The 21718-nt window shown below is 40.2% G+C and overlaps 1 protein-coding gene across 1 annotated transcript in view; it reads right to left on the bottom strand.

Annotated features, from left to right (window-relative positions):
- Eya3 (EYA transcriptional coactivator and phosphatase 3) overlaps positions 1-21718 on the bottom strand; it is an 84162-nt gene that overhangs the window by 51668 nt on the left and 10776 nt on the right. Inside the window, exons 2-5 of the mRNA XM_029476027.1 lie at positions 13673-13768; positions 9787-9830; positions 4671-4750; positions 1553-1619 (exon numbers count right to left, since the gene is read on the bottom strand). Coding sequence (XP_029331887.1) covers positions 1553-1619; positions 4671-4750; positions 9787-9830; positions 13673-13705 — 224 coding nt within the window. The 5' untranslated portion in view covers positions 13706-13768. The remainder of the gene's footprint in view (positions 1-1552; positions 1620-4670; positions 4751-9786; positions 9831-13672; positions 13769-21718) is intronic.

Raw genomic sequence — 21718 nt, 5'->3', positions numbered from 1 at the left:
GAGGGCACCAGATCTCGTTGCGGATGGTTGTGAGCCACCATGTGGTTGCTGGGATTTGAACTCTGGACCTTCGGAAGAGCAGTCGGGTGCTCTTACTCACTGAGCCATCTCACCAGCCCCAGAAGGGTTATATCTTAACAAGGCAAAAGGTCCCCCCACCCCCACCCCAAAAAACCATCTTTGGAAGCAGATAATAAAGAAAGGCTAGAAAGAAGTAGCGTGTGCACTGAGCAGGTAAACTATCCACAAAATAGAGACAGAGTGTTCCAGGGCAAGAATAAAGCCCTGGCAGAGGAACAGAGAGAGGAGGCAAAGGGCTTCAGCGTCCAGGAGGAAGCCTTACTCTAATCCTAATGGAGGCACACTGAGGAAGGACAGGAACATGTAAAAAGGAGAAAGATAGGATTGTGGCCCTCAGTGCCAGGCTAGAGTTCAGACAAATCCAAAACAACTGGAAGGCCCTAGACTCACTGTTTCCTAAAATGGATTTAGAAGGGTGTAAAAATGGAGGTCTGGTTAAACAAGGAGATGAATGCAATGGTTCCAGTAAGTGGTGAGGGGGTGAGGATGAAGGCAAAGGGCACAGCTGAACAAAGTGTCTGAGTGCAGCAACTGTCTATACTTAGGGATGGATTTGCTGTATGCAACATACTCATGTTCTAACAGTCTCAGAGACTTGCATTAGCCAGATATAAGCCTGAAACATAATCCAGACAAGAGTTGCTACTCAAGTCACACGAGAGTCCTTTGAAACAGTATCTCAAAACAGTTAATATCCAGATATTGTAAAGAACATACTCTCCCTTCCCATGCTTTCACAAAAAATACCACGTTAGTAAGAATATTTCAAAAGTGAAATGAGAAGATTCATTACCCCAATCTTTCATCTCTGAAACTACTAACACGGTATAACTTACATAGCAGGACGCTTGTGGAGTTGAATGGCACACCAAGGAAACAAACCAGCTCCCTTCCCTAACAGCCTGCTAGGGATCTCGCACCTCTGCAACCAGTCTCTTCATGAAACTCGCATTTGTAATTACATAAGAACACGCTGGTTTAATGGGTGCAGTTGTTTCTGCCTGTATATGGGCCCAGGCCCATTCTTCATTAATACACAACTGCAACTTGGTACAAACATTGCTCTGTACCCTAACCACCTTAAAGATGACTAAACTGGTTGTTGGCAAACACCGGCCTTATGCTGTGAAGGTCTAAAATGCACTTCTTTGTAACTTCAACCTTTATGCTTATCCCAGCTTAAGCTCAAAGGTTTGCAGTTGCTGATCTGAAGAGATGCTGAGCTGTTTTTACTGATCCATATGTCAATGTAGAGAAAGGATCAGATCACATGAGTGCCATGATTAATGGGTTCCTATGTAATAGTAATCTATTCCAGCTACTACCTGATTTGTACAAGGATGATACACAGAGTATGTTTAGATGTGATAAAAATTGGAGTAAAAGACAGAGAACAAGGGAGGTGAAAAAAGTTAAATATTAAATTTGTAATGAGCCTAGAGAAAAGTTTGGAAATAATTATTCAACTTACTTTGCAGAATACATTTGTGAGGTATAATCATTGGATGAGCGAGGGATGTAATCGGTGCATGTCATAACTGAAAGAAAGATATTATTAGGTAAAAAAATTAGAACATTTTAAAAAGTAATTGAAAAATTTATATATCTTACTATATAGTTCTTCAAGGTGAATAACACACAAGCTGGATGCCAAAAAATTTCCAAGAGTGCAAAGAAAACTCCTCATCTCTACATTTACAGACCTGTCTGTAGAGTTTAAAAGGCAGTGAAAGAAGCAAGACAGGATGGAGGGGGATAGATGGACACAGAAAACATCTGAAAGTAAGCTAATCTTTACTTCCTCGTCACTGACCTCAACTCTCTATAAAGCAAAACGTCCTAGGCGCTCAGCTATGCTCACTGACAAACTTAGAAAGTCAAACCCATACCTAGGAAATCACACAGTGCTTCCTCGATGTCCTCAGACTGGATGCTTACCCTAAGTGGAAAAAGCCCTAAGAAGGACTAATGAGAGACAGCTTTGGTAGAAGTTTCCAATCTCATACTATTGCTACGTAGAACCAACAGCAGCACAGACGGGAACAGATTTTTGTATTATCACTTTCTGCTCTATACTAAAGGCTTTAAGTCTGGCCAAGCAGATGCTCCAAGACTTGCAGTGAAGTGTCCACCTGGTGTCCTCTTGCCCTCCATGACTTTATCTGGAAAAAGCTGCAATGAAAGCTTGACCATCAAGATCACAACTGGGATAAAGGCTATAAATCTACAAATATGTGGCTCAAGACTGATAGGTGTAGAAAGTTAGGCTCCACTGCGGTTCATTATACACAGAGCTGCACCATAAATGCTTGGCCAGGCTCCTGCCCTGTTCTGACTTTAGCATCACAAAAGGAGCTCTTCAGTTGCCAAGATGGACTGAAGAGGAACATCTGGCTTATATGTAAGCTACGTTCCCTGAAAGAGTGACTTGTACAGGAAGGAAACGTCAGGAGAAGATAAGGGGCCATTTCATAACCGGGAGAAAGACAAATACCTATGAGTTTATTATAAAAGATCTGGTCCAATGCCATTGTTTGAGGCCTTTAAAAGATTATTAAAAGCTTGAAGATCAGTTTTATCTGTATTCAGAATGACAGAAATGAAGGTTATCTCAATTAGATACGAATATTTTATCCATCCTGGGACATAGACTAGGGTACTTTAAATTCTGTGAGATGATTTCCACTCCATTGACAGGTACTCAAACCCTTATCTACCCCTCCTCCCATGTCAGACTAAGCCTGGAGCTTGGCAGTACCTGGAAACAGTGATGGGCACAACGTCAGGGCACAGCCCGATATTATACAGTAGAGGGTTTAAAGTAGTGCACTGCTTTGGACACAGTAGCGATGGTGGGGATGAGGCAAAGAGCAGAGGTATAACCGCACACCATCTCATCAGCTCAGATGGATGGAATAAGGAAGACAGGGAAGTGCAGGATGGCTTTCCAGTTTCTCTTTTAGACAGTGAGGCAACGAACGTCCTAGGATGAGCATGTTTGGGAGAAGATCTGATTAGGTAAAAGGAAAAAAAAAAGAGCTTCTTACATATTATATATGACTTTGCTTTCAGACACTAACGATTTCAAGTAGGCAGTTGGATACACAAATGAAATCAGAGAAATCACACAGGAAATAAAAATGTGGTATTTGGGCATGAAGCTCCACGCCTTTAATTAAAAACACTCACGAAGCAGAGGTAGGTGGATCTCTGTGAGTTCAAGGCCAGCCTGGCCTACCTAACAAGTTTCAGAGCAGCCAGGGCTACATAGAGAAACCCTGCTTCTAATCCCTAATAAATTAATTAGGCATTTGTTAGCAATGTATGACATTTAGAGGAATGTAATGGATGGAAGCATCTCTGAAGATGATGTTAGCTTAGAACCCAAGCCTGAGGCCTTCTAACATTCAAGTATAGCTAGAGGAAAGGTCATCAGAGAAGGTAAGTGAGAGGAAACATGCTGAGACACAGACTATGAGGAGAGAGAAACGTCTACTAGAATTGGCAATATGACAGCAATTGAGGACCTTGCTAAGCAGTTTCACAGGAAGAGAGAGACAAAGGAAGGTAAGTCAACCTGCTGAGGAGCAAACAGAGGGAAACCAGCAAGAGCAATTCTTTTCAGTGGTTCTGACGGAGCACGAGACACAGAGACCTGTATATGAAAGATGGTAGCTACCAGAGCACGTGTCTGAGGAGAATTAAGAAGAGTGTGATCTGCAGGAGTGGAGGGGAGATAAGCATCATAGCAAATCTTGGGGAAGGCCAGAGAGGACACAGAACACAAACACAGGACTTCCAGTTGGTAAGAGCAAGAACCCCTCCAGTTCTAACAAGGAGGACAGAAGACAGTATGGGTACCAACACGGGGAAGCCTAGAGGTGGGACAGTGTCATCAGAGCAGCTTGTGTGAAGCTTTTATCTGAGAAGACAAAAGTTAAGCATGAGGACAGGTGAATGCGTCCTGAGGTTTTCAAAGAAGCAGAGCTGTAAGTTAAAACATAAACAGTCACTAGAGAAACGAAAAAAGGAAGCCCTGTGGTTATGACTAGCTGTAACTGCTCAATGAAGTATATAATTCTACCCAATGATGCTTAGTTATCTGTACACATTTATAGAGGAGAGAGAGTTGAGTTAAATTAGGATTGGGGTTTAGGATGAAAAAATATAAAAGACATTAAAGACTGATAGGTAAGATTCCTTGGTTTTCAGTTTTTGTTTTAATGCTCTTGAAGAACAGTCAGGCATTAGCCCATAGCTTTTTTGATTTCTAATAAAATGCTACTACTTTTAGAAGTTCAACCTGCAAACAGAACTGAAGTCACCAAGTACGACTCCTTGATGAGGCTATCCATGAGGCTTGCCCTCAGCTGGTCAAAGATGCTTATCGCAGTACACTGTGAACAGGGGAGAGGAGCCTTCTAGACAGTCTGGACAACCCAGACCCTCAGTGAGACCCAATTATTCAAGAATAACATCGTGTGGTTATGGAAATACCACATCCACCTCAGTGAGACCCAATTATACAGGAATAACATCGTGTGGTTATGGAAATACTGCATCCACGGTGCATAAAGCATGGTACTTACTTTCCTCTGACATGCTGAGATTTGACGCAAGGCTGGAGGTCTCAGGCTTCTCATCACTGGCATCTGGGTTGTTTACTTGACTAGGAGAATAAAACAAGCACACGAGACCTGAGCTGCTGCAATGCTCAAACCCATCATAAAGTCAAACCCATCTCCTCCTCGGCTAGCCCAGTCAAAAGTAAATCTAGATCTTTCTAGTCTTAGTTTTACGAACTAAGTTGAAAGAAGGCCAGGGCACTACCTTCAGTCTTCGACTGTCTTTTTCATAGCCCTAGATTCCCTGAAAATTTTGTATCACTGGGAAGGCTCAGCTAAGTCACAGACTAGTCAATTTTTTTCTCTAAGATCACTCAATAAAACAACCCCGAATATCTAACAGTGCTATCACTTTAAAAATATTATATACATTGTATATGGATGGACCATAAGGTAAGGTGTTGACATGTTTATACTATGAAACAGTGAACCAAGCTAGTTAACACACCCACTAGCTCATATACTTATTCTTTGTGGTAAGAACATTTGAAATCCATTCGGTTGGTTATTCTCAAAGATACAGTACCTTATTTCCATACTTTTCTATGTATTTGTTACTTTGGTTAAAAGTATAACAAAGTAGGGAGATGTCTTATCAGAGACAGTGGTTCATCATCAGCTACAAATCTTAATTTGAAGTTTTTAATGATTAAATATATTTGTCGCAGAGGAGTTCTGAACCCTTAAAACTGTTCAGTTTGGTGTATTTCTCCTATTAAGAGAGTTCAGTTGGGTGTGCGGTGTACACCCATAATCCCAGCACTGGGGAGATTTAAGGCAGAAGGATCGGGAGTTCAAGGCCATCTTCTAATAAATGAGTCTGAGGCCAGCAGAGGCCATAGAGTCCCTGAGAAACTACAATGCTGCAAGCATGCCCATGCCCTAAAGTTCTGCAATAGAGATGACTCCAGGTTGAGTCCTTTAGAATGTCTTCCTCCTTTTCTTTCCCTTTAAGTCCCAGTACTCCATCACTTCCAACCAAAAGAGCATACTGGTTAGAGTATAGATTCTAAGTGCATGGAGTGACTCACTCCTAATTCTAGTACTTGGGATGCTGAGGCAGGAGGATTTATCTATCATAAGTTTAAGGTCAATATGGTTTATAAAATTAGTTTAAATCCAGTCTTCAAAAACAGAATGAGACCCCATCGTGAAAAAACTAGTTAACTTTGTCACCGAGTGCAAGCATTAGAGCTGGAATGCCAAGTCAGAATTCACATTCCAATAACTAGCTGGATGACTTGAACACGTCACTAACCTCTCCAGCCTCAGTCTGTCAGTGAAGATACAAACAGAACCCACCTCACTGGGTTAGAAGGGTAAGGACATAAAAAGTAGGCAAGTCCAGACACAAGAACACAGTAATCACAGCTGTTCTATTTCTGTTTTCAGCCATGCACCCTTCCCACATTTACATTGCCTGATAAAAACTTGTTTTATTCTTTCTCCCCAGGGAGGAAAAGACTCCTGTGCCAGAGGCTCTATATCTGAGGATAAAAATGCCTAACTGAGGTAAAAGTAGCAGCATTTAAAGCTCTCATATGACCTTTGAAGCCAACCTCTAATATCAAGGCACTATTTAAAAAAGAATTTTCTTCTGATATATTTTAAATGTTAAATTAATTTTTCAGTTACATTTACTTGTTTGTTTGGTTGGTTGGTTTTGGTTTTTTTCGAAACAGGGTTTCTCTGTGTAGCCCTGGCTGTCCTGGAACTCACTCTGTAGACCAGGCTGGCCTGGAACTCAGAAATCCACCTGCCTCTGCCTCCCAAGTCTCCTAAGTGCTGGGATTAAAGATGTGTGCCACCACTGCCCAGCTGTTTTTTGAGACAGGATCTCTGGCTGGCTTGAAGCTCAATAAGACCAGCCTGGACTCAAGATCATAGATCCATCTGCTTCTATTTCCTAAATGCTGGGAGTAGAGGCATGTATCACTATGCCTGCTACATTTATTTTTTTTTAACTGTCATTTTTTAATGTATATGAGTTTTGCCAGCATACATGTATGTGGACCACGTGTGTGCCTGGTACCCATGGACCCAGAAGAAAGCATTAGATCCCCTAGAACTGGAATTACAAACACTTGCGAGTCAGCATGCGGGTGCTGAGCAAAATCCTGCTCCTCTGCAAGAGCAGCAAGTGCCTTTAACGGCTTAGCCATCTCTCCAGCCTGGAAATTTCATTTTTAATGTTAAAATTTCAAAGTTCAATTTTACCTCTGTTCAAATGATTTCACTTTTGAACACCAAACTACTACCCAAGTTAGGAAATGGAGATCAAAGGGGAAAGAAAGAGATAAACGACATGGGTTAGTCATACTGAACACACCGAAATGGCGACATTATTATAGTGGCCTGAATTTTAGATAAAAGTTAAGGACTTCTGAATCTCATCTCAAACCTGCTTAAATAGAATTCACACAAGGAAGAAATTGAAATTGGACCCAAATTTCTGACTGCAATGATAGTTTATCTTTCCTGTATATTTGGGATAAGCCTGAGTTTCAAACTCATATCCACTGCTAAAGAATATTTTCAGATCCTGAATCTCAGAAGTAGTATGACCTCATATACACTGAGCATACCATCTCCAAAGGGTATTTGATTCCAGTTTGATTCTAGAATTTTGTTATAGCGAAGTCCTCTTCATATGCAACACAGGACGCACAGACTAGAAACACACCACCAAGACAGTAAATTCACTCTAGCACTTTGTTAATATTTAAAATTGTCCCTAGAGAAATTATATACTGTCTGAAAATATTATTACCTTCAGAACATATATAAATGTAAAATTTGCTTAACAAAAAAATTGCTTAAAAATAAAAATGACCAGAAAAGGTCAGACTTTATAAACTGCACAGTTCAAATACTTTCTCATTCAATAGAGTTCCTGTCTATTATCAATGATTGATTGATGAAAGAAAAACATAAACGTATTATTCATCCTTAAAAGGAAGGAAATTCCTTCCTGTGGTGGCACAGGCCTTTAATTCCAGTACTTAGGAGGCAGAGGCAGGTGGATCACTGAGTTCAAGGCCAGCCTGGTCTACAGAGTGAGTTCCAGGACAGCCTGAGCAGACAGAGAAACCCTGACTCCAAAAAAAAAAAAAAAAAAAAAAAAGGAGGAAATTCTGAGCCATGCGAGACTTTATGTATGTATGTCTTTTTGACTATGTACATAATCTTATAGCCCTTTACATGAAGTTTTTAGAATAGTCAAGCCCACAGACTAATGTCACAAAATCAGAAAGCAGAAACAGGTTGGGGCGGTGGGGGTAAGGGATGTACAGGGAAGTTTTGTTTAGCAGATATAAAATTTCAGTGTCGGAAAGCAAGACGTTAGAGATGGATGGGTTTGACAGTCACACAAGTTCATGTACAAGCTGCTTCTCAATCATATTCTTAAAAATGCTGTAAGGGCTGTGGGATGTAGCTCAGTGATGAAGCTCCTCCCAGGACACACAAGGCTGGATTCAATCATAGGATGGTGGATGGAGGAGAAGGTTTAAGGGCATGGTGGCTCAACTTTTTAAATCTCAGTACTGGGCTGGAGAGATGGCTCAGCCGGTAAGCGCACTGACTGCTCTTCCAAAGGTCCTGAGTTCAATTCCTAGAAACCACATGGTGGCTCACAACCATCTGTAATGGGATCTGATGCCCTCTTCTGCTGTGTCTGAAGACAGCTACAGTGTATTCATATACATAAAATAAATGAATCTTTAAAAAATAATAATAAATAAACAAATCTCAGTCCTTAGGACGCTAAGGGTCACAGTGAGACTCTGTTGAAGGAAGAGGGGTAAATGGTACATTGTATGTTAGGGTTACTTACTAATAGATTTAATACTTATTAAAGCGGGGGGAAAAAAGAGAGAGAGAGGACTTCAGGAAAAGACAAAGTTAGTAGGTGCTTTGTTTAGCAGAGCAGGAGAAATGACTTCTCAGAAGGAAAGAGAAAGTATCTACAGCAGAGCTGATGAGAAGCGGGATGCTTTTATTTATTTATTTTTAAATTTTATTTATTTAATTTTTTTGGTTTCTCAAGAGAGGGTTTCTCTGTGTAGCCCTGGCTGTCCTAGAACTCACTCTGTAGACCAGGTTGGCCTCGAACTCACAGAAATCCACCTGCCTCTGCCTCCCAAGTGCTGGGATTAAAGGCGTGCACCACCACCACCTGGCAAGATGCTTCTTTTTAATATCTCTTAATTTGTCTTTGAATTAGGTAGCAAGTTAGTTCCCCTGCTGAGTGAATTTAAAAAAAATGGGAATTAAAGAGAAAGGGAGGAGACCAGAGTAAAGATGAAAGGAGGAAAGATTTAGGATGATTCTTAGACACCGGAAATCAGACCCGCCATGAAGGGTGTCTACCCAAGATGAAAGCACCCATGGAGCGAGCCTGCGCCAGTGCAGTTCTAGTGCGGTGTTAGTGACAGGGGCAGATGAACAATCTGGGTTTTAAGAAAAGCTGTGGTGTATTGGCAAGTAGATTGGGAATATGTATAGAATAGGTGGACAGTTGTGTTGATGCAAGAACATACTCTTGCTGGCAAGCATAACACTGGAAAAGGGCAGAGAAAGCTAACATTCCCAAGTCTGTCTACAGTAGTAGATGATGGCATAGGAGACAAAACGTGTGGTGCTAAAAAGAGGCCTCCTTTCTACAGGAGTGGACAAACATCTAGGGCATCACATTCAACTGATAGTTAATGCCAAATTCTATATTTGCCTTATTTCAGTCTCTTCTTCCAGGTTTGTATACTGTATATTTGACTGAAGAATATATCGTTTTTTCATTTGAGTTTCTCTACAAATGCCTGAAGGCATAACAACAAAAGATTTGTATACACCTTAGAGGAAAAGCTGTATTGGAGGAGCAGTTGTTTGTTGTTGTTGTTGTCTCTGGTTTGGGTTTAATAAATCCAACTAAAGAGAAGTTTTAATCTGAAACCAAGTAATTTCCAAATGAAAGGTGACAGTGAGAACTAAGAAGCCGTCAGCACAAAGCACACCCCACAGCAATCAGCACGAGGTAAAAATTAAAGCCGATGGTTAAAAATAAGCCCAGTTTTACAAATACCTTAAAGTCTGTTCTCGTGGTTCCTGCATCTTGGCTTTTTTCACCTGTAAACATCAGCACACACAGAAATCAGTGCAGTGATCCGACTCTCAAACCCAGCTGTGTCTCAGCATCTCAAGCAGCGGGCTTGAGGGACTCTCACTATAGGAAATTCTATAGCCTCCGGTCCTTTATGTTACCTCACATAGTTCTCATGTACTTCAGCCATCTTTCAACCACTTATAATATGTAACACAATGTAAGTACTATGTGAATAGTTGCTATACTGGGAATGTCTGAAGAATGTGCATACTAGAAAGAGCCTCTGCCCATTATACTCACCTTCAGTTGGTCAGACACTGACACATACTGACTGACACTTGGTAGAGAAGGCTGACTATATATTAACTAAGATGTTAGTGCTTCATTTTGTTCTGACCTCAAATGTCATTACACATAAATGTGGAACTTTGGTAATAGTAGTAACTTGCAATAAGCCAAACAAGAGGTTGAAGAACCCCAGGATGGCATGCGGGCTCTAATAAAGAATCTAACCCCATTATAAAAGTGGGAGAAGGAGATGTAGCCCAAGGAAGGAAAACAATGCTTTAAACAGAAACTGAATTAGGAAAAAAAAAAATTCAATGACAGTTTACTACCTGCCATAATTTTAGAAGAGAAAAAGTCTCAGCTATTGTTAAACCACCAGGTTTACACCTTTAAATAATATCCTATGGTTTTAACTCAATTGAGAACCAGAGTATGATAACATATTCGTTTAGTCTTAGTGCTGTGGGGAACAGGACAGGTAGAACTCTGAGAGTTCGATGTCAGCTTGCTCTACAAAGCAAGTTGCAAGGACAGCCAAGGCTATAAAGAGCCTGTCTAAAAACAAACAAGCCAAAAAAAAAAAGAAAGAAAGAAAAAAGAAAAGAAAATGAAAATAACTAGCCTAAGGTGAAACCTGATAAGCTGAGTAATTTAGTGAGGTAAAGAGGAAGAGCTCTGTCAGAGTGGAGAAAAGCTGCTATGTTAAGAAAAAAAAAATATATATATATGAAAACGGGCAAAAAGGGTTCACTGATAGTAAAGAACACGAAATTCAATGTACTGAAAACCCACTGCACCTACAATTAGCCTGTCTGAAGGAAGAGATCATGACAGCAGGCAGCCTAATCACCAAGATCCATCCTTAGGAATCAGATTAGGGAGCTCAAGTCTACCTTGAGGATAGCAGGGAGCCTTTGAGCACTTGCGAGATAACACAGTCTACTCTGAACTTTAGGCACCATTCTGATAAAACAAAGATAGAAAATGGATGGGAAGGAAACATTAAGTGTAAAAACATAAAGAGGCTGCTGGACCAAGGCAGATGGGAGCGGATGTCCTAAGTAAGTTTCAGAGTAAACTGAAGACCACAGCTGACTGTGCTGGGTTTGGTTATATTTCCCTATATTGTCCATTTCATTATGATAATGTTTCAACTGTGTGCTAACTTCAGGAATTAGATAGGGATGAGTTTTTAAACCAAATTGCTTGAGACACAAAACCATGTACACACATATACACATCTGAGAAATCCGGTAACAAACGAAGGAGAATGAACTCAGCAATTTAAAGCATTTGTCATCCCTCAAACACGTGGGGGGCATAAAGCCAGTATTCTTTATTCATACTGTAACCTGCCAAAACAGGAAATAAAAAGGTAGACAGCCTCCACCTTTTGTTGGTTTCAGGACATAGTTTCTCTTTGTCACAGCCCTGGCTATCCTGGAACTTGCTTTGTAGACCAGGCTGGCCTAGAACTCATTTTACTCATAGAGATCTGCCTGTCTCGTCTCCTGAGGGCTGTGATTAAAAGCACGTGCCCCCACAGCTGGCTAAGTAGATCCTTTTTCATTTTTTGGAAAAACAGTCACATCTAGCAAATAATAATACCAGGCTGCACTTAGCTAATAAGGAGAGGAAACCATCAAATTACAATATAGCTTTGTAATGTTGTCATAAGCAACCTTACAAAATACGGCAATCCTATGTGCAGGGGGAGGACCCTTTCTTTCTCTCTGCTGGTGTAAGACTCTGCTTGAATAGAGAAAACAAAGAGTAACTGAACCTAGGAAATACCCAAAGGCGAGCTCGGAGATGAAGCACCTGCTTAGATATTGAGACAGGGTCTCATGTAGCCAGTGCTGACTTAGAACGCATTTTGCAGCATGCTCCTGCCTCCACTTCCCAAACATCTCCACTAGGGTTTCCATTAATGTGATAAACACTGTGATCAAAAGCCACTTGGGCAGCAAAGGATTTATTTCATCTTACACTTCCAGGTGATAGCCCCTCACTGAGGGAAGCCAGAGCAAGAACTGAAGCAACAACTGTGGTGGGTGCTGTTACAGGCATTAAGATGGGAGCCATCTTCTCAATTGAGACAACCCTAGCTTCTGTCAAGTTAGCAAAAAACAAATCACTATACCAAGTGTGGGACTCCTGGTCTGCACCAGCTCAGGGGGCCACCCAAACTCTTACATTCCTGTTGTCCCTGTTCTCAATCACAAAACAGCCAGTTAGAGCTCGTGTCTCTAGCTGCATATGTAGCAGAAGATGGCCTAGTCGGCCATCACTGGGGAGAGAGGCCCCTTGGTATTGCAAACTTTATATGCCCCAGTACAGGGGAATGCCAGGGCCAAGAAGCAGGAGTGGGTGGGTAGGGGAGTAGGGCAGAGGGAAGGTATAGGGAACTTTCAGAATAGAAATTGAAATGTATATAAAGAAAATATCTAATAATGAATAAATAAATAAATATTTTAATGAGTCAGACCATTTCTGTCTGTGTGATCTTTATGTAGAAAATCTAAGGAAGCCTAAGGTCATGGTGTTCCTTAGCTGCTTTCTCTCCTTACTGACACTGGTACCCTCCCCGTGATCTGTCGGGTGCAGTGTGCCTTTTCCAACAGCACTGACATGTCCATGTGTTCACATGGTCGCCCTGACACATTTACACCAGGAGCACAAGCAAATAAGGAAGTGAGTGAGTTTCTGTAACAATAACCACACAGCAGACGTTCCAGGCTTAAAGTGCTGCTTCAGTGTCTTACCTTCCTCTAACATGGAGGCTCTGCATAATGCTATAGAAACTGAACAGAGCGTGAAGGAACGGAAGCAGATAGAAGAGATGAGCCGTTAGCAGGTTAGTCTCACAGTTCTTGTTACTTTACTTAGGAAGGGAGTAACTAGTGAGTCCCATTTCAATAGTATGTTAACATTTACATAAGTCTTTGATTTTATAAATAGACTTTTGTCTTACTAAACACTCAGTGATGCCATTCTCCTTGGTACATTTAGTATCTATAGTTCAACTGTTTGCTAACAGTGCACTTCCTATATATGCTGTTCAGGATGATTTCAACACTATTACTCCCCTGATTATTCGTAACTCACCAAGGATAGGGAATCACATTTAATAATTTCGAAAGGTCTCCTTATCAGCTGCTGATGTCTCCCTAGCTTTTACAGTTACCTTGTCTGAGAGGGTTAGCAGAACGGCAAAGCAATCCTGACCATGCTACTCTCAAGACATACAGAGAGGGCAACACTCATCTGGCAACGCTGAGTGCGCCCTTTAAAGAGATTCCTTAGCATCAAGGCAGCCAAGTTTGAGTTGAAAAACATCAACTTGTCAGGCAAGGTAGTGCACAGCTGTGATCCCGATCTGGGAGGCTGAGGCCAGCGGAGACTGCATATAGCCAAGCAAGAGAACATAAAACATTGCTTTCTTAGAAGAAAAGTACTAAAGACTCTGTTCTTCACTCCCATTTCTCACTTGGATTCTGTATGTGTAACTGAGTAATATTCAAAATCTCTTAGATCTGCTTTATACAACCAAACTGAACTTGAAGGAAAAACTCACCGGTTGCTCTGGTAGGTCTTGTTCTTCCTCCATGAGGACCACTATCTCCTTACACACTTACAGGACTGAATTGCAGGTCTCTGCGGTCTTCACAAACTGTGTGTAAAAAGAGGGGAATGCAATGCTTTATATACTTATAAACTGTTATCATCGAGGCCATCACAGAATAACTTTTTAATATTTTGCTACTCAAGCTAGCATTCTACGTTAGTTCCAATCTTGAAATCTCAAACTTGCACGTGGCTCCTCAACACGTTCCAAGTCACGAGAGCTGTACCCAATGACTTACTTCTGTAAGTAAGGCCCTGCAAAAGCCAACACGTGGAGCCACTTCTACTGGTTACTATAGTGCCTAATGCATTAAACACTTTACAATGACAGCCATGTGAAGATAATAAAACAATTTTTTTTTAAGGATTAGGGTTACATTTAAAATGATAGAGACTGGCCTAGCAGGTCAGTAAGTTATGATAACATCTAACCTGCTTTAATGTGGAACATTTACATAACTGTTAGCAGACACACAGAATGGCTTTAAATAGGACAAACTGGAAAATCAATTAAATATATCACAATCAACTATCTATCTATATGTAATCAATTTAAATGAAAATATAATTCTTCTGGATCTCAATAAAGCAAATAAACAGGTAAAGTGAAACCTTAAATATGAGAATTAAGGAAAAATAATTATGTAAAGCTAGGATCCAGTTTAATCTGAAATAATGAACTTCCACTAAATATACTAGGTAATTATTTAAATAAATCTACTTTTCAAACCCTACTCCTCTGGTTCTAATTTTTAAACAAAAGAAGAAAATCACCATCTTTGACCTGCTAACGGGATACATTATAAAAACAAAATCCTCCATCCCTACTTAACCGAGGTGGCTGTTTCCCAGAGAAATGCTGCTTAAGGATTTAAGAAATCCTGTAGGATTTCTCCTACCAACTATCGAACGAAGCGTAACAGACAGTTAAAGTAAGTTCAGACTCCTGCTGCAGCGATATTGAAACAAACAAGAGAAGCAGAGAGAACCAAAGCCTTTGTTTCTGCTGGTACCCACTCAACTTGTGTGGCTCTCGTTTGTACAATACAATATACTGTTTAGAGCCACGCATAAAACCAGGAAAGGACAGAAAACAATTACAAGCAGATGAAAAACTTTAACAATTAGATGATAAAGCTTTACTCCTTCCTCTGCTCTTAAATGTCAAAAGAAAACCAGTTTAAAGGTCAGAAGTATTTGATGCTCAACGCATTCACGTGTGGCTCATGCAGAGCCTCAAAAGCTGTGTTGCAAGTACATGACGCAGACAATCTGCACTGTGGAATTACAGGATGCAAAATGAAAGCTCACGGCTACAACCTTCCCTGACTTGTTTTGCTCAACACGGAAGAGTATAATCTATGTGACCATGAAACTGATTTGTAATTATAAAAAAATAAAGCCTTTTTGTCTTACCAGTTTATGATTACTTTAATTAAAATCTGTGTGATGACTGCACTATGCAAGCATACATTAGTAAATGTATGCCTTCAAACCCTAAGAGGAAACAAAATAGGATCAAATTGTTAGAGAAAGTGAGCCTCTTCACTCGTTAGCCGTCGACAGTGAACCTTACTTACCCACACAGAGAGTGAGTGAGAACAGTTCATGGTTTCTCAATCAGGACGTAAACGTAAAAACTGCAATCTAAAGTATTCTCTAGACTTGCTCTAAGCAAAGAGGAAGGGGAATCTCTTCCCTGAGGCAGAGTTAAAATGTACATCGGGATAGAGGAAGGTGAGGACAATCATTAAAAACGACAGTAATAGTATTTTTAATTTTATTTTTAAACACAAAACTAATTTACTTTAAAAATCTGAATACTAAAAGAGAACACAAATTTTTTTTACAGACCAAAAAGGGGTGATAAGTTTTAAAAGAAATATTACTTAAATATACATAATCAAATGTTCAAACTATTCAAACTAAAACAGAAATAATTTAAGATAAGGTAAGTTATAATCTTGAGCTATTCAAGATAAATTATATAGTAAGTTATAAGGTGACTTCATTATGGAAACATTAGAAAATAATTTCCCCTACTTCTGTTTCTTCTTTGAAAATAAACATTCTTGTTAACATCTCAAAAACTCCCAATCTCCCTCCTCACAGCTTTTCAACTGAAGGGATAAAAGGACAGTTTCCATATTTCAGAGAAAAAAACTTTGAAAACTCAGGTTTGATATTTTTAAGTAACTGGTCAATTATCATTAGTAATTTCCATCATTTTAAAACAAAAGCTGGGTGTGGTGGCACACATCTGTAATTCCAGCATTCAAGAGGCTGAGGCAGGGGAATTACGGCAACTCTGAGGACAGCCTAAGCTATACAGGGAAATACTGTCTCAAACAAAATCAAAGGAAACAAAAACAATACCACCAAAACCAAACCAAATCAAAGTAGCCTACAAAGAAACAATGCTATTTATCCCAGGACCTCCTCACTCCTGGCGAATGTATTGGGACACTTTCCAATTCATACTCAAACACATCTGTGGATAGAATATGTTAATAGCCATCAATTATATCGGAGCAATCCAGTAAAATATATACCTAAGAACTATTGCTATCAATAGAGAATTCTTCCTTCTAATAATTTTTAAGTTGAAATATAAATCTGTTAATAGAAAGATTGAAGTATTTTTTACATTTTCAGCATTTTTTAATGTGCTAAATAAAACTTGTATTCTTTTCTTTTTTTCCTTTTCTTTCTTGTGATTCTAGAGAGCAAAGCAAGGGCCTCACACAGACTAAGTGCTCTACAGTCTACCACTGAGCATGTAACAGCTCAGCCGTAAAGCTTCTAACATTATGTCACCCCAACTTTTTTTTAATTGACACAGGCTGCATAATAGAAAGTCACACTCACTAGCAACCGAGGAAGCTGTATAACATAAACACAATTCTTGTTTCCACTCTGAGTAATGAGAGTACAGAATTGTTGCAAAAATCTAGAATTCTTATTCCCATGGATTAGTTGTAGTTTGTACATATTTTTACCATTAGTGAAACCTGACATTATTCTGTGGTAAGATGCAGATTTAAAAACACCAAATAATAACAGCTATGATACAGAAGTGAAAAGATTTAGTGCTATGAAAATGAGCATAATAAGAATGCAGTTACTAGCTGATGAAGTTACAAACATGCTGGGTTAGTACCTTTCAAGCGCTTGAGCAATAAAGTCTCAAGCACTTCCAAGTTTCGGTTCTTACTTCTAGTTTCTAAATACACTTGCTTTATCATCTTTTCTGAAGATGAGAACTCGTTAGTATTCATATGCCTTCATGGAAATATGAACATAACATATGGGTTTAATGGGTTATATTTAGGATATATATGTACACACAAATATATATGCATGTAATAGCAATTAATGAAAAAAGAAGCTATAACTTTGAAGAAGAGGAGAGAGGGAAATGTGAAATTAAACTGCAATCTCAAAAAAATATATATATCAAGAAGAAAAATAGTATTTCCTAAGAGTTCACATTTCTCTACACTGTCAATGAAAAAGCTAAAAACTGGTTTGATTCAAAGAAGCTGACAGTTCTGTTTTTTTGTGAACTTTTCAGGGGGTTTGGGGGGGGGGGGAGAGCCCTCACAATGTTGGTTGCCCAGGCTTGCCAAGAAATCCTGCTCTCAAGTGACAGCTCTCTGCTGAGTCACCTCTCCCGTGCCAACATCATTTCCTCTCATTTGTTTATTCTGCAGGGATACTGGGCTTGTGCGGTGCACATGTGGAGCCCATAGGCCAGCCGCAGCAGTCAGCCCTCTCCTTCCACCATGTGGGTTCTGGGGATTCCATTCAGGTCACCAGGCTTGGCAACAGTGCTGTTACCAGCTGAGCCATGAGTCCTGGAACACCCAACTTTAGAATACTATTGCAGTTTCATATGGTCATAAACAAAGCCAAATCTTTGTATAATAGCACAACTACTTTTATTTTCATGGCTAAGAAGTTAGAAAGTAGATAATTAGTAATAAATACTTTATACTTCAAAATTCTAGGTTCCTACTTCATAATCTTTCTTTTGTAACTGAATCAAAACATTATTTATATTGTGATCATAATGGCCATAAGAACTTAGTCTATTTCAATGTGCTATGCTACTGCAGAAAGGGAAATTAAGTATATATATTTATATATACTGTATATAAGTATAATATATATAAGTATATTTATATATACTGTGCCTATGTAAAAGTACGTATCACTCTTAATTACAACTTCAAGAGAAGTGTATAAAGAACGCAGGATACCTGAGTATATTATATACAGCAAAGGAATTTACAGGCAGTTAGGTATGCACAGAAGTATTCAAAGATTAACACAGTTCCTTTTTTTTCCAGGATAGGTTTCTCTGTGAATATCTGGCCATCCCAACGTGCTCTTACCAGTGACTAACAGTGGGTGATGCAAAGGAGGAATCTGGATTTTATACATTAGCTTTCAAATAAGTAAATAAAGGCTTGTTCCAATACTTATATATTTCCTCCTGAAAATTAGACAAAAAATGGCAACAATAACTATTTGTGAGGAAGAATCGAGGCTGTAAAAAACTGAACATCTCAGCACCAGCTAGAGATAGAGAGGACAAGGGCAGGGTGGGAGAGCGAGTGCTTTCCTTTCACCGCCTCACTCAGCTCTTGCTCTATCCTAAGACACAGGCAGCATCTTGGAGTCACGAGATTTAAACAACCTGCCAAAGACCAACTGAATGATGTTACTGTAGGTTAAAGTAGAAATCCGCTATAAAAACCAAGAGGATAGTGATAATGGCTGCACATGGTTAAAATACTTGGTATGTCCATTCTCTCTCTCTCTCTCTCTCTCTCTCTCTCTCTCTCTCTCTCACACACACACACACACACACACACACACACACACACAGAGCAGACTAGAAAGACAAACTTATGATCAAACCTAAAAAGTATTTACATATGAAATAAACAGCTGGGTGCTGTGAAACACAGCTTTAATCCCAGCACTGGGGATGCAGCTAGCTATGAGGCTAGCCTGGTCTACACAGTGAGTTCCACACCAGTCAGAGCTACAGAGACAAACTAGTGTGTGAAACAGTGAGAAGAGCTGATTATTAATGCATAGAGAACATTCACCTCGTGTGCTATCATTAATTACAAATACACGAAGACCAAGCTTTCAGAACTGTGAGAGTAAAAACAGAGTTCCACAGTATTCCACCTTTATCCATAAAGAGAGAAATGTATGAGCAACGGAAGAAAACAGAAGAGAGAGATTAACAGATCCTGTTGTATAAAATAAACTGTCTTAAAAATAAAAAACCCTAAAAGTTACCTGGGTTAAGAAGATAAATCACAGCTCGGAGTGGTGGCACACACCTTTAGTCCCAGCACTCAGGAGGCAGAGGCAGGTAGATCTCTGAGTTTGAGGCCAGCCTGGTCTACAGAGATTCAAGGTAGCCAGGGCTACACTGAGAAACTGTCTCAAAAGACTTAACAAAACAAATCAAAACAAACAAAAAAGAAAGACAAATCCCATTCAGATCCAGGTATAAAGTGGACACACAGACCAAGTTCTCAGCACAGAGGAGAGTTATTTACCCCAAGAGGACAAATAGCAGAGAATAAAGGACAAAGACTGGAGACAGAGGACAAGAGAGAAGGGGAAAAGAACAAGGGAGAGGGGGAGAGAAACCTGCCTCAGAGGGACAAAGGACTGCCTCTGGTTGGAGTGGGAACAGAGGTGGGCCTAAGGCAAACGGCAGGTTATAAAGGGAAAAGAGGAACCCCAGGTTAGGATGAGCTGGTTTGTTTTAGTTGTCATGTTAATTAGGGCAGCCAAAGGGGGCTTCTGATTGCTGAACTTCAATACTTTGATAGCTGGACCTTGGTGGCCAGCTTTAGGAACGTAATCTAAATGTTCTCAGCACGGAGGAGAGGGAAAGGCAAAACCTGTCAGTGCCACACTTGCCTGCCTTCAATGATCACAGTATGGAGGAAAACTTACTACATTTATGGAAGGAAATAAAACTAAAAACCAGAAGTATGTCTCAAATTTTGGAAAACCTCAATTATTAGAGAAAGAGTTGTTAGTAATTAAAAACTCTTCAAACCCATCTCTCTGACCCCTGCATGTGGTTGTAAATCTGATATTTAACAACTCTGGCTAGGCATGTACACTTAGCACCTGAGTGGGAGTCAGGAGCATCCCACTCAGAGCTCAAGGTCAGCTTTAGCTCTCAGCTATGTAGTTTAAAACCTGTGAGTCTCTTCCTCAAAAAGCAAAAACAATAACAACCAATCCTGTTTAAATCGTCCATTTTTCCTTGGTCCTATGAGGTCTGTGACTAACACTAAATTTTATTATTCTTCACATGAAGTAGCACACAGCAAATTATCAATGATCAATACACAGAGGAAAAAACCGTGTGAGGAAGAATAGACTGGCGTGCCAAGGAAAACAAGCAGTTCCCACTGGAAGCCTGCAATGGTGGGGAACTCTCTGGAGCTCTCTGGTGGAGGCTGCTAACACCCTGGTTCCTTACTGGTGGCCCAGAACTACGAGCAAACATTTATTTCTACTGTTCTAAGACTCCAGAGCAGTGGCACACCTTTAATCCCAGCACTTGGGAGGCGAGGCAGATGGATCTCTGAGTTTGAGACCAACCTGGTCTACATAGAGTTCAAAGACAGCCAGGGCTACACAGAGAAACCCTGGAAGGGGTGGGGTGATTTGTCACAGCAAATAAAAAACAAATAGGGGGCTGGTGAGATGGCTCAGCAGGTAAGAGCACCGACTGCTCTTCCAAAGGTCCTTAGTTCAAATCCCAGCAACCACATGGTGGCTCACAACCATCTGTAACAAGATCTGACTCCCTCTTATGGTGTGTCTGAAGACAGCTACAGTGTACTTACATGTAATAAATAAATAAATCTTAAAAAAAAAAAAACAAATAGTAAAGAATTTTGGTTTTCTTATTAACTCTCTGGGCTTGCTGGCTATCTCCTGGGTACTGAGTGAAATATATAAGCTGAAAAAAAAAATGGAAAATGAAATAAGGTATGGAAATAACAGGAAGTGGCTGTACATCCAAATGACCAACTACTTCTACACAACCAAGACCGGAAGCTGGGTGTGGAGGCACAAGTCTGTAACCTCAGGACCTGGGAGGCAGAAGAGTCAGGAGTTCAGGGTCACACTCACTACTTAGTGAGCTGGAGAGCAGCTGGAATACTCTATAGTGGTAAAATGTCATGTGTTGTTTGGCCTTATCCTCCTGTCCCATACTCCATCATTTTTATTTCAACTGTTTTTCAAAACCCCCTTTCCTAAGACAGTCTGGCCCCTTAATGCTGTACTATCAAGAAGGAAAACTGCCAGCAGCTAAGGGTATTAAAAAATACCGTGTCCTTGAGAACAGCCAGAGGTATAAGACAGACATTACGGCTGTTTATCCCATCTACAAAAATGTCTACGGTGGGAACAAGCCAGCAATTCATCCACAGAAAGCTCCCCCAGAGAGAGAAAGCTCTCAGCAGGATCTCAGCTGACTGCCTCATCTTCCCCAGACGCTTTCTGCTGGAGGCTGTAGGCCCTGATTTGATGATCCTTTGTCTGCTACCTCTAGAGGTCATTACTGGAAGTTGTGTTTTGCTCTCTGTGTGCTACTATTTCTTCTTTTACTTTTGCTTGCTGTGTATGTAAATAAACTCACTCATTTGAAACTGAAACATGGCTATTGTAGACCACTCTCAGGACATACAGAACAGCAGCCTGGGCTGTGGAAGATCTTACTTAAGAAACAAAAACGGGCTGGTGAGATGCCTCAGTGGGTAAGAGCACCCGACTGCTCTTCCGAAGGTCAGGAGTTCAAATCCCAGCAACCACATGGTGGCTCACAACCATCCGTAACAAGATCTGACTCCCTCTTCTGGAGTGTCTGAAGACAGCTTCAGTGTACTTACATATAATAAATAAATTAATCTTTAAAAAAAAAGAAACAAAAACAGAG

The sequence above is a fragment of the Mus caroli genome, chromosome 4 (genome assembly GCF_900094665.2).
Source record: "Mus caroli chromosome 4, CAROLI_EIJ_v1.1, whole genome shotgun sequence".
Taxonomy (NCBI): domain Eukaryota; kingdom Metazoa; phylum Chordata; class Mammalia; order Rodentia; family Muridae; genus Mus; species Mus caroli.
Note: the sequence above shows the minus strand (reverse complement) of the source record. Positions and strands in the feature narration are given on the sequence as shown.